Source organism: Hyperolius riggenbachi, chromosome 4 (genome assembly GCF_040937935.1).
Source record: "Hyperolius riggenbachi isolate aHypRig1 chromosome 4, aHypRig1.pri, whole genome shotgun sequence".
Classification (NCBI taxonomy): Eukaryota; Metazoa; Chordata; class Amphibia; order Anura; family Hyperoliidae; genus Hyperolius; species Hyperolius riggenbachi.
In genome coordinates, this window is record NC_090649.1 from 234,056,895 (window position 1) to 234,069,895 (window position 13,001).

Here is a 13,001-nt window from a genome sequence, read left to right on the forward strand (position 1 = left end):
TCTCATTTTTTATTTTTAGTTACTGTATATACTTGCGTATAAGCCTTATTTTTCAGCATAAAAAATGTGCTGAAAAGGCTTATATGTGAGTCAGTGGAGCAGGTTTTGTTAATGGCAGAGGAATGTTAGGATTGTGCACTAGTGATCCTGCTCTTACCAGCTTGCGCCCTGTTGTGTCCATGCGCCCCATCCCTGCAACATGGTGTGCAGAGTGCGCTGCTCAAGACCCCTGTCCCCTGGCTTATGGAAGCAACGTGTCAGCGATGCACTGATCAAGGATTCCTCCTGTGTGGCAATCGCTGTGTCTCATATCTATGACACCATCTTGTGCCTTCTTCAGACACAGCTGTATGACCCTGGGGCACATCTGGCTATGGGGAGGGGGCTGACTTGTACTGGGGAACATCTGGCAACTGTGGCGGGGGCTATAGTTGGGGGGGGCTCATACGTGAGTCAATCACTTTTTTCTGGTTTCTAAGGGAGAAGTGGGTACCTCGGCTTATACATAGGTCGGCTTATATGCGAGTATATACAGGTATATACTTTTTTTTATAACATTGCATCATTCTGTCACATTTGCAGTTTTAAAACCACACTCTGGGCCAAATGCCATTCACTTTTTCACCTGAATTTCCTCCTGAGTGATATTTTCACAACTTGTAAAAAAATGTTTTTTTAAACCCCCAGCAAGCAAATAAATACTCAAAATAACTGTGACAGTACTTGTTCACCTACTTCTTGGTAATTTTTCCATTGCAAAATGCTAAAGAGTTATTTTAAGTCGAAGATAAAAAATGATCTCCTAGGAGAAAACTCAGGAGAAAAAAATAATTGCATATGGCTCTCTGTCTTTTAAGCTATACAACAAGGCAGAAATAATGACCCTTTGAACTTTGCTGCAGTAAAACCTTATCTTAAGCTGTCTCTCACTGTTTATTGGCTGTTTAAATGCTTCTGAAAACAGGTCTGTATTCGACCCAATGGGTCAAATAGCTCAGAGAAGCTCTTTTGCATTGATAAAAACTGACATTTTGATCATTTCCTGTACTGGAAAACAATACTGCTACTAATAGTACTAATGTTCTATTTCTTAGCTCATCACTAGCAATAAAATTCAAATGTCACTTCAGTAACCCAAATATTAACCTCCACACTAACATTATAAAACACAATGCTCTAGTCTCACTAACTAACTAACTTACTAACCTCTAAAAATGTATACCAAACAAATCTTCTGTGAAACAACTAGTAAATGTCATTCTAAGACAGGCAGTTCCTCAAAGTATGATATGGACCCGTGCAGGACATACAGAAACGTGTGGCTCTCCTTTTAATTATACAGTGGTGCTCAATGGCTTCACAGCATTGCTACAATGTAAGGGTTATACAAACTTTTCCTCCGCAGATCTCTCACATTATAGTAATAATATATCCATAAATGGACACAGGGTTTCAAGCAACAGGTATTTATCAAGCTTCTCAAACAGTGATGATACCACCACTATTATAAACTTCAAACACTGCCCAATGGACAGCATCCTACATGGGAAGGCAGGCTTACATCACATTGAAGAAAATGAAATAAAGCTGTCTCCATAATATACTTTTCAAAATTACTTTCAACTTACCGTAATTGCTAATTTAACCAAAACAGCTTCCTAGCAGAGATGGCCCGAGCGTTTCGCCGGCGAATGGTTCCCGGCGAACTTATGTGCGGAGAACCACAAACTTTTCCGGAAGTTTGATTCGCCCCCATAGTGCATCATTAGGGTCAACTTTGACCCTCTGCATCACAGTCAGCAGGCACATTGTAGCCAATCCGGCTACACCCCTTCCTGGAGCCCCACCCCCCCTTATAAAAGGCAGGCAGCGTCAGGCATTGGACTCAGTTGTGTGCCTGCAGTAATTAGAGAAGGAGAGCTGCTGCAGACTCTCATAGTGAAAGATTAGTTAGGCTCTTGTAGGCTTGTTAGCTTGCTCCTTGCTGATTCTTATTGCTAAAAAAGCACCCCTCAACAGCTCTTTTGAGAGCTAATCTTGTTCTTGTGATCGATTTTTTTTTTTTGTGTGTGTGTGGCCCACTTGCATTATATACAGCCCTGTCAGTCAGTCGCAGCTGGCCGTTGGTGTAATTCCTACTGTGCCACTGCCAGGCCCAGCACATTCAGGCACTACCTGTGTGTGTGTGACAGGCAGCTGCAGATTTGTAATCCCATCCAAATCACTGCACCTGTTCACTGTTCAGTGCACCTACCTACCTACGTACCTACCTACCTACCTACCTACCTACCTACCTACGTGAGCGCACGCATTGTTAATACCACCAGTCATTGCACCTGTTCACGGCGGTACCTATGTGTGTGTGTGACAGGTGCACATTTGTAATACCCATCACTGCATATACCTACCTGTTGTGTTCAGTGCACCCACCTACCTACGTGAGCGCACGCAGTATGATATTTAATACCACCAGTCACTGTACCTGTTCATGGTATATGTGTGTGACAGGTGCACATTTGTAATACCCATCACTGCATATAACTACCTGCTGTGTTCAGGCACCCACCCACCTATGTGAGCGCACGCAGTGTGATATTCAATACCACCAGTCACTGTACCTGTTCACGGTACGTGTGTGTGACAGGTGCACATTTGTAATACCCATCACTGCATATACCTACCTGTTGTGTTCAGTGCACCCACCTACCTACGTGAGCGCACGCAGTGTGATATACCACTCCGTGCATACCTGTTAACTGCACCTGTGTGACTGCACATTATATTAGTCAAGTCAGTGCATACCTTTCACTTGAATGGATGGCAGACTTGCCCTCCATAACAGATTCTCATTAAAGGATTTAAAGTTTATTCATCTCATATTACAGCAGGGCCTCAAAAGTCCTCCTATATTGTTATTTTTGGTCACTACCTCGGGACGTGCATGCCATGCCTGCTGTCTTCCTTGGATGTGTGATAGCTGTTCCTGCTCCTTTGTCCACAGCGTGCCTGCTACCTTCCTCGGATGTGTGGTGGTAGCCGTTCCTGCTCCTTTGCCCATAGCGTGCCTGCTGCCTTCCTTGGAAGTGTAGTGGTGGTAGCCGTTTCTTAGGCTCCCACTCCGGACCGGAATCGAACCAGGATTCCCCGGCCATTACCCGTGGTCACCATGGTACTGAGAAAGTACCATCGAACGCTTTACACAGTCGAATGAATGACAGACTTGCCCTCCATAACACATTCTTGGCAAATGCTTTTGATTTGGTTTGTCTGACCACAGATGCCTGGTCTGCAAAGCACGGTCAGGGCAGGTACATTACTTATACAGCAAATGGGTCCTTACTTGGATGTGTGGTGGTGGTAGCCGGTTCTCAGGCTCCCACTCCGGACTGGAATCGAACCCTGATTCCCTGGCCATTACCCGTGTTCACAGTGGCAGACTTGCCCTCCATAATAGATTCTCGTTGAAGGTACTGAACAGCAAGCAGAAAATGTAATTGTAATGTAATTAAAAAAAATAAATGTAAGCTTTAACAATGGTAGAGAAAGAAAAATCTAAAGTTGATAATGCAGTCAGACATTACCTGATATCAGGAAGAGCAATCTCGCCATGGTGCGCACCAGTCCAGCACGGCCGTCACAACACAAGCAGCTGGTGTGTCAGTGTGAAGCAGTACTCTAATTACACTTCCTGATTGATGTATACACATGCAAGATGTTTTAAAGCACTTTAGGCCTCCAATTTAGCATGCAATGTGATTTCTGCCCTTAAAACGCTGCTTTACATCAAATTCAGATTTTTCCCGGGGACTTTTGGCGTCTATCCCACTCATCCATGCAAAAACTCAGATGTTAGACCCCTTGAAACATCTTTTCCATCACTTTTCTGGCCAGCATAAGTGTTTCTAGTTTTCAAAGTTCGCCTCCCCATTGAAGTCTAGTGCGGTTTGCGAGAGTTCGCCCGAACCAAACTTTTGCGGAAGTTCGCATTCGCGGTACGTGAACCGAAAATCGGAAATTCGGGCCATCTCTACTTCATTATGGAACTTCACCAAGGTGCTTGGTCAGCAGCTGATCAGGTCACAAGCTACCTGAAACACTCCGCCGGTGCCTTGTCTCCGCTGGGTTGCTCATACAGCTTGCATCACATCAAACGTAAAGAATGAGACGGCACACCACTGGCTTGCAATCAAAGTGCTGTGTGTTGCGAATAAGTCACACTACATGTTACGGAGGAACCCCTCCTTCATCAGGTGTTAACACCTGATGAAGGAGGGGTTCCTCCGTAACATGTAGTGTGACTTATTCGCAATACACAGCACTTTGATTGCAAGCCAGTGGTGTGCCGTCCCATCTCTACTTCCTAGTATTTAATTTAATATTTAAACAATAATTCCCTCTTCTAATTGTAGGATCTTAACCTTTTAATATGAAAGCTTCCTTAACTCCATATTAGAGGATAACAAAAGTGACACTGGGTATAATTTAAATGGCAGGTAAAGGTGGACTTAACTCCCAGGTAAAAGCCAAGAGTAATGGTGTTTCAAGTGTATTTTATTGAAAAAACAAAACTATACTTAAAGTTGCAATGCATTTCACAGGACAACTCCATTTCATCAAGCAATACACAAGATATGGAGTATCTTTAGTGGGTTTTAATCTGCAAGCCGGGCACCTCCTGTTAAATATACACCAGCTTTTGACTCATATTTCGAATTTTTGTACACATGTAACCCTTTTTTCACCCAAAAACATAATTGATTCTTTTTAGCATAAGTATTAGTTTTTTACAGACATCCACTGGCTGAGCAGCATTTTCTGCTCTAAGGAGCAGGGAGTAGGGTGGACAAGTATGTGACACTCTATTACAGGAGTTTTCTTTGAAGTTGTGGCAGGAACTGAGGTTGGATGAAGGAAATCTTGAAAACCAGACCTCCTGAGGAGAGGCCAGCAGCACCAGTGGACACTTGTTTACACTTTGGTTTTCAAGTTAATGTCATGAGCCTTGATAAACAAGCACCGCCATCATTGTGCCCCCACCATTATATTACAACCAGAGTATAGTGCTCTTCCCATTCTAATCTCTCCAGTGGCTGGATGGTGTAATGGTTAAGAGCTCTGCCTCTGACACAGGAGACTAGGGTTTGAATTTTGGCTCTGCCTGTTCAGTAAGCCAGCACCTATTCAGTAGGAGACCTTAGGCAAGTTTCCCTAACACTGCTACTGCCTATAGAGCGCGTCCTAGTGGCTGCAGCTCTGGCGCTTTGAGTCCGCCAGGAGAAAAGCGTGATATAAATTTTATTTGTCTTGTCTTGTCATCATTGTGATTCATCATTATAATGCCTCTTTATTATGCAGCCTAATCATTTTTATCCTTATCATTATGCCTCCTTTATGGCACTACCCCAATATTGGGCCCTTCTTATTCATCTTCCACCACTTCAGTGTCACATTTAATTTTCTGCTCATATTGCTGCCCCAATACCATTCAGTCTTTATTGCCCTGCCGTATTATTGTGAATCCCGCATGAAGCATACACATTGGCGTGTACTGTGTTGTGTGGTATAGTTACCTATCACTCACCCCAAGACTTCTCTCCTCTCACTACTGCACTGCCATTCCCTGCTCTTTTCAGCATCACTATGGCAATATCACTAGGTGAGGCAGATGAAACTACACTACACAACTTTCACCAGTCTCCATTGCGTACTTTACATCATTGAAGAGAGTATGTGGGATACAGACGTTCACAGTTTATGTACGATTTTTACTCTAGTTTTCATAACTGCCCTCATTTTAGCTCAGAAGAATAATTACATCAATGACTGAAGATTTCAATCAGACATGACTAGTTTCTTCCCCAGTAGGTCTCAATTATTAGTGTGGCATGAATTGCAAGAATTCAATTGCTGTATTGAGTAATTACTACAATATGAGGGATCTCAGAAACTAAAATTAGGTTTTATGGTAATAACTAGTAGACCTAAGCCCGTATAAGAACGGGCTCTAGGTCTGTGTTCCTGGGCGCGCGCGCCCGGCGCCTACCGCGCCTGCCACCGGGCGCGTGCGTCCACTCACCCGCCGCCGCCTGCTCACCCACCGTCGCATGCGACTGCCGCCCGCTCACCCGCCACACACCCGGCCGCCTGCTCATACGCCGCCCGCTCGACTCCCTGGCCCCGTCCCCAGCCTCCTGTCTCTGGGTCCATGCTGCGCACATGCGCAGTGGCCAGAAGCATGGACAATGCTACACAGAGACAGGAGGCACAGACACAGGGGTTTTACTATAGAGGATGTCAAGTCCATAAACACCCATGTATAGTTACATTTTTGCATACAAACACATACATACATACATACATACATATCTTTTACCCTTGTAGTTTTCCTTGTACTGGTGGGCTCCATGGCATCTTGCCAGTTTGTTTTATAAAATGTATGACCTTGTCTGTCTCTATTTTTTTTTCAAGAGTGTTGTTATCACTTTCTGCTCCAGTGATAGATGCACAATATGCAAACTAATGTATGCTTTTTATGCTTTTTGTTTTTTTAACTAAAACTTAATTTACTTGATAAATCAGATTAAATTAGAAAAAAATGGGTTTTACTCTGAAATATGCCTGTCACTCCATTTATGGCTTTTGCCTTATTTGCATTCTGCAATAACCACAGTAAGCGATTTTTGATAAATTGCTTTCCAAATAGTCCTACTGGTCTTTACAGAGGTGTAGAGATATGTCAGCAAAATAAAGCACTACAAACATTGGAAATAAAGTGGTTGTTAAAGTCCACAAATTACTTTTTGCTATTCTGATTTGTCAACAACTGTTTACGTTCTGTGTTTTAACTTGAGCTGCAGCAGGTCTTGTGTATAATTTATCACTGCTGCTATAAGTTCCCATATAAATTATGGATTTAAAGCATCCCAAAATAAATAAATGCAGAGGCTTATGTAGCTTGGAAAAATGATGATCTTATCAGCCTCTGCCTTATTATGTTTACTGCTGTTTCATAACAAATGCATATTTATGATGCATTCTAATTTGTCCAATGCAAGAACTTGATTAGTGTTTAATGTGTCGTTTATTCTCGTTTTGTATAGTAAACCCATCATCATTATAGAAATTACAGTACTTATCGTCCCCGCTCCACATACATTAGTTTGATGCACTTTCGTAAAATGTAAGCTTGCAGAGACTTGGTAAATGTTATTTTTCACAAGGGTTTCTCCAGTTGTTTTCTTATTGTTTTGATTTGTAGGGGGACGTCGGTCCAAGAGGCTTGCCGGGCCTGCCAGAATTGGTAATTATATAACAGCACAAATTAGGTTTCAAATTGTACAACATGTGAAGTAGGTGCCATAAAATCCATAAGGTTTAGTGCCCAGCCAGCAGAGCAGGCAGCAGCACAGCTAATAAATACAAGCAAATGGCTTTCTGTAAAATCATTATTTTGAAACGAAATAGCCTGGTGTGAATTCTTTTCTGCATGGCTCATGATCATAAAATCATAAAAAAAAATCTGTGTTATTTCTAAAGAAGTGTGCCATAGTAAACATACTACTGACACGATCCACAGTGCGAAATGCTGTGTATATTTATGTAAAATACTATGTCTACATGCTTTTTTATTATTTCTTGACTGGATGCTTCATTAAAACAGTAATTATGTATTTTACTCAAATTAGCTGTATTATTGCAAATAATTGTACTCTCTAGAAGCATGTAAACACCATTAATAATATTTATATACTTTAAGTGGCATTTTGATTTTCCGAGTCTAGGTAGCTGTATGTGGGCTGTGTATATAGTCTGGCCAAGCAAGCACAATATAATCTTTTTTCTAGAGTCTCATAAACGCTACGAAAGTCACCATTGCCACATGATTATGCCAGGTCAATCAATTCAACCCCATAACTATTATATCTTGCATTATGAGTAGTATTACAAATTCATATAGTATTTATATATATTATAAGTGTGGACACATCTGCCTTTTTGGAAAAGCTACAAAGGCCATGGCCTTCAGCATTTAAATCAGAAGGGCATCAGGACTCTGAGAGATAAAATGTCACATGTTAAAGTACATTATCTCTCCTGGTCCACAGTGCAGCTGTCCTGCTGTGCTCTACTGCCTTAGTTCTCTGCATCTCCCTTACTTCCTGGTATGTGATGACAGTCAGCATCTGCTGTCGCCTGATGATGCCATCTTCTGTATGATAGACATACAAGCTGCTGGGAGAAGTGGCAGGGTTTTACAGTAGATAGCAGACAGAACTCCTCCTGAGTTTGGTGAGTTTTCATTCACAGACGGATTATCAGCTCTGCTAGCTTACTCCCCCCACGCCTCCTCACAGCAGTCAAACTGACTTCAGCAGTGTCAATGACCTGAGCTCTGCATTTGTTCTTACTTTATATTACTGTATCCAACCCTGCACTCTTAAATTTATTGCTGGCTTTTTTCCTAGCCAGGGATGTTTATAGCAGCAACAGCTCCAGTTTAGTTCTTTACTTACTCATTTTAATATTGTCCTTCCTTGCCTTGTCTTAAATCAATCCCCTAAGCACTACATTGTGACAATTTAAATGACACCTGGGCTGACACTACATCTATGCCAGCATGTGTAGTTTGGGATCCTTCTACTTACCTGTAGCAGTTGAGAATTGTACCATGTTAGCCATCATTGGAACCATTACCCCATGCCTAGACGGCATGCACATACTCAAGTAACAACACGGGTCATGGGGTACAGGCACCAGGAGAACACAGTAGGGAGTGCACCTGCTGGATATGTAAGTGGCAAGCATGCTCACGGCCTCTAATATTAAGAGCAAGGAGTTTATTAATTGTACCTTGCTGATACAGCAAATCACTATTTCATGCAAAGTTGCTATCTCTTCATAGAGTACATATAAACGTTCAGAGAAATGTACTATAGATTCAAAATGTACTTTACAACTACATTTGCATAGATGCCCCCAGTATAGATAGGTAAGTATAGTTGCCTCATAATAGTAAGCCAGCTATAGCTGCCCCCAGTATAGGTAGCCAGCTATAGGTGCCCCCAGTATAGGTAGCCTGAAAGGGGAGCAGTGAGCACACAGCTGCAGGGAGGCGACTCCCCCTCCATCAACTGGGCCCCTTTCTGCCTCCCCCTCCAGAAATGAGTGCAGTGGCAGTGGATGGGGAACGGCTCACCTCTTCCTGGCTCCAGGCAATGGAGCTCTGCATGCTACTGGTCTTCTCAGTCTCCAATGCCGCTTACCATACTCCCTCTAATTAGGAAGTACAGCGAGCGGTGTTGAAGACGTAGAAGACCAGAGGCACACAGAGCTCCGTCGCCTGGAGACAGGAAGAAGTGAGTTGCTCTCCACCTGCTGCCACTGCGCTGCCACCCACTCCCTGCTGCTGTGTGGCAGCTGCTTCCCCTTCCTGCACTGCTACCCCCTCCTGCTCGCAGCAGGCGGCCTTCTTCAGCACGGGGCCTGGGGTGATTACGTTACTCGACCCCCCCCCCCCTCCAAAGGCCATCACTGATATAGCTGTCTGTTCTAACATCTTGTAAGCATCGAGGATTGGAATCTGATGAAGGAGGAATAGCCGATATAAAAGAACCATGGCATACTTATACGAGTGGAAAAAATCAGAACGTCTGTGAGAAAGTGCAAGGGTTCCTTTAAGAAAATCTTGTTTTGGGCATATAGAGCCTGCTAAGTGACAGATCTCATTTAATGATACGTGGGAGATGATTGTGGATGTCAACTTATATATGATCCTAAAACAGTTACACATTGGAAACACATTGGAAAAAAAGATACTAATGCGACTGTATATATGTGCTAATACTCTAGCCTCCAAAATTGTATTCAGTTGTGTGCAGTGACCCAAGCCAAACATAAAGCTTTCATTTCAGAGAAAGTTTTAGCAAAATACGAAAGAGAGAAGAATGTTTTTAACTGATAGGGAAGAAGTGATTAAATACAATTCTGACTTGGTGAGCTGCTTTAGCAGAGTGCCAGTACTGTGATTACACTCACAATGGGACTTCCATGTTGGCAGTAAGGATATGTTAAGCCTATCTGTATGTCATGCAATTTCCATCTGGCATGAAATCTCAGACAAAGCACATTACGGAGATCACTTCTGTATAAATGGTTTTATCTGGTCTCCTATCCAATTCTGTGGTCAAGCTTATTTGGAGGCACAGAGAGTAGATTGGTCCCTGCGGCTGAATCATTGCATAATAATTACAAAATTATGTGAGGCTTAACAGATCTGCATAGCGGTGAATTTCAATCAACAGTTGAAAACTTGTCTATCGCGCATATATTGCCTGTGTTTGCATTGATGGGCTCCTATGTAACCTGTAGTAGCTGTTATTTGAACACATCGGCCCATATGCAATTAACATTTTCTCCTGAGTTTTCTCCTAGGTGATGTTTTTACACCTTGTCAATAAAATGCAGTTTAAACCACCATCAAGCAAGAAAATAATTTTAAAGTGCTTTTTTTCACCTACTTTTTGATACTTGGTCCATTGCAAAGTGCTGAAAAGTTATTTTAAAAAGAAGCTAAAAATTATCTCCTAGGAGAAAATTTAGAAGAAAAAGTGAATTGCATATGGGCCATCATATTTTCAGAATAGCTTGTCTTTGTTGTATTGCAATATTAATGCAGTTGCTGTTTGTCCAAAGGTGTTTGGGTTTTTTTTTCTTTGAAGTCAGTTTAACCACTTCAGCACCATAGGGTTTTTTGCTTAAAAACCAGAGCAATTTTCACATTTCAGCGCTCCTCCCATTCATTCACCAATAACTTTATTGCTACTCATCAGATGTAAATGATCTATATCTTGTTTTTTTTTGCCACAAATTATGCTTTGTGAGGGTGATATTTGCTTTTAGTAATTATGTTATTATCTGTGCATTTTAAAGGGAAAAATGAGAAAAAAAAGAAAAAAATACACTATTTCTCCATTTCCATCCACTATAGTTTTCAAATAAACAATGTTACCATAGGTAAAACCCACACATTGTATTTGCTAATTTGTCCTGGTTATCTCAACATTTAAATAATGTTCCTAGTACAATGTATGGCGATAATATATTAGTTTCTGGTTTGTGTTTTTTGTTTTCTCATTGTACTCTATCAGTAATTAAAAGCCCTTATCTTCATGATTAACAGTAATACACTCTCATGGCATACATATTTTAAAAGCTAAGTCCCTAGGGTAACTATGTATTCTCTTTTCAATGCTGTCACTTTTGGTTTTTTTTACAAGTATTTATTTAGGGGTATAAAGTACATGAAAACAACAGCTTTATTGCTTTTCATTCAGTTTTCCGGTAAAAAAAATCACATGACTTAGCCCTCAGTTGTCAAACAACACAAAATCTATTCTCTCACTTGTCACGGTTAAAATGATACCCTATATACATAATCAGATAGCTTATTGGGCATACAGCACACTGTTTACCACAAGTATGCATATTTACTCCCCTGAGCTTCAGATGAAGTTTTGTGGGGAGTAGATAAGCATAGCAAGGGATTCAAAGTGGTTAACCTTCCTGGCGGTAAGCCCGAGCTGAGCTCGGGCTATGCCGCGCAGGAGTATTTCTCAGGCCCTGCTGGGCCGATTTGCATAATTTTTTATTGTTGCACGCAGCTAGCACTTTGCTCACCGATCGCCGCCGCTCCCCGCCGATTCGCCATGTTAGAGGGTGTCTCCCCCCCAAGACCTCTGTGCAGCCTGGCCAATCAGTGCCAGGCAGCGCTGAGGGGTGGATCGGGACTCCCTCTGACATCACGACGTCATCGCGCCCATAGCGATAGCGACAGGGGAAGCCCTAATGGAAATCCCGTTTAGAACGGGATTTCCTGACGGGCCTGATCGCCGGAGGTGATCGGGGAGGGTGGGGGGATGCCGCTGCTCAGCAGCTGTCATGTAGCTAGGCTAGCTACATGATTTAAAAAAAAAAAACTGCTGCGCTGCCCCCTGGTGGTTTTAATTGACCACCAGGGAGGTTAAAATAGGATTTAATTTATCAACTACTTTTATATATGTACAAAATGACATCTTTCACAGCATGGCCAATATCTGTGCATGCAGGCTGTCTTTTGATAAAACAGCTAACACAAATACAGACTAGCCAGCACTTGTTAAAAAGATTTTAAAAGAACAGGCAAATGTTTGTGATTTCATGGGGGCAGCCATCTTTTTGGTTGAAAGGAGGTGACAGGGAGCATGAGACACAGTTCCAACTGTCCGGTGTGCTGATCACCCCTCCCAGCATCAGGGGAAAAATGCCTGGGCATATTTCTTTGACGGGGTGGAGCTTAGCTTCTGCGCAGCTAAAATGAGGCTTGAGTAAGAAAAACAATGTTCTGATGGTGCTGTGAAACTGTTAAAGAAACACCAAGCCTTTTCAGTGCTGCTGAGTAGATTTTTAGTCTGGAGGTACACTTTAAGGACCTCAGGCTCCCCCCCCCCCCCCCTCCGTGACCAGGCTATTTTTTACAGTTCAGTGCACTGCAGCTTTAAAAGCTTGCTGGACAGCCATACAACTGTGCACACAAACCAATCTCCCCCCCCCCTTTTCTGCCCACCAACAGAACTTTCTGTTGGTGGGCTCTGATCGCTGCTGCCAGTTTTAGACTTTTTTATTTAATTTTTTGTTATTTAATTTAAATTATAATCGTCCTTTTTTTTAAATGTATCCATCCCTCTCCCTCCCCCCGATGTCCAATCATGGTCGATCCTCTCAGCTCCAATGGACAGCCAAGTGACAAGGCTGTCCCCAGTACAGAGCTGCAGTAGATCGCAGCGCTGTACAACAAAAATAAACGTACGTTTCTTTTCAGTCAGCCAGCAGCGATTGCCGCTGGCAGACTGTTGATGGAGAGGAGCTCCATCACTCAAGCAGGGATCCTGCAAAACACTCCCCCAGTACTTGACGCCAATCAGCGTTAGGCGGTCCTGGGGGAGCCACCTTGCGGCCACCTTTTC

At 42.6% G+C, this 13,001-nt stretch overlaps 1 protein-coding gene across 6 annotated transcripts in view; it reads left to right on the plus strand.

Moving 5' to 3' along the window:
• COL19A1 (collagen type XIX alpha 1 chain) overlaps positions 1-13,001 on the plus strand; it is a 1,086,226-nt gene that overhangs the window by 665,788 nt on the left and 407,437 nt on the right. For all 6 annotated transcript variants that reach the window (XM_068281448.1, XM_068281450.1, XM_068281452.1 and 3 more), the window contains exon 20: positions 7,259-7,300. In XM_068281448.1, coding sequence (XP_068137549.1) covers positions 7,259-7,300 — 42 coding nt within the window. The remainder of the gene's footprint in view (positions 1-7,258; positions 7,301-13,001) is intronic.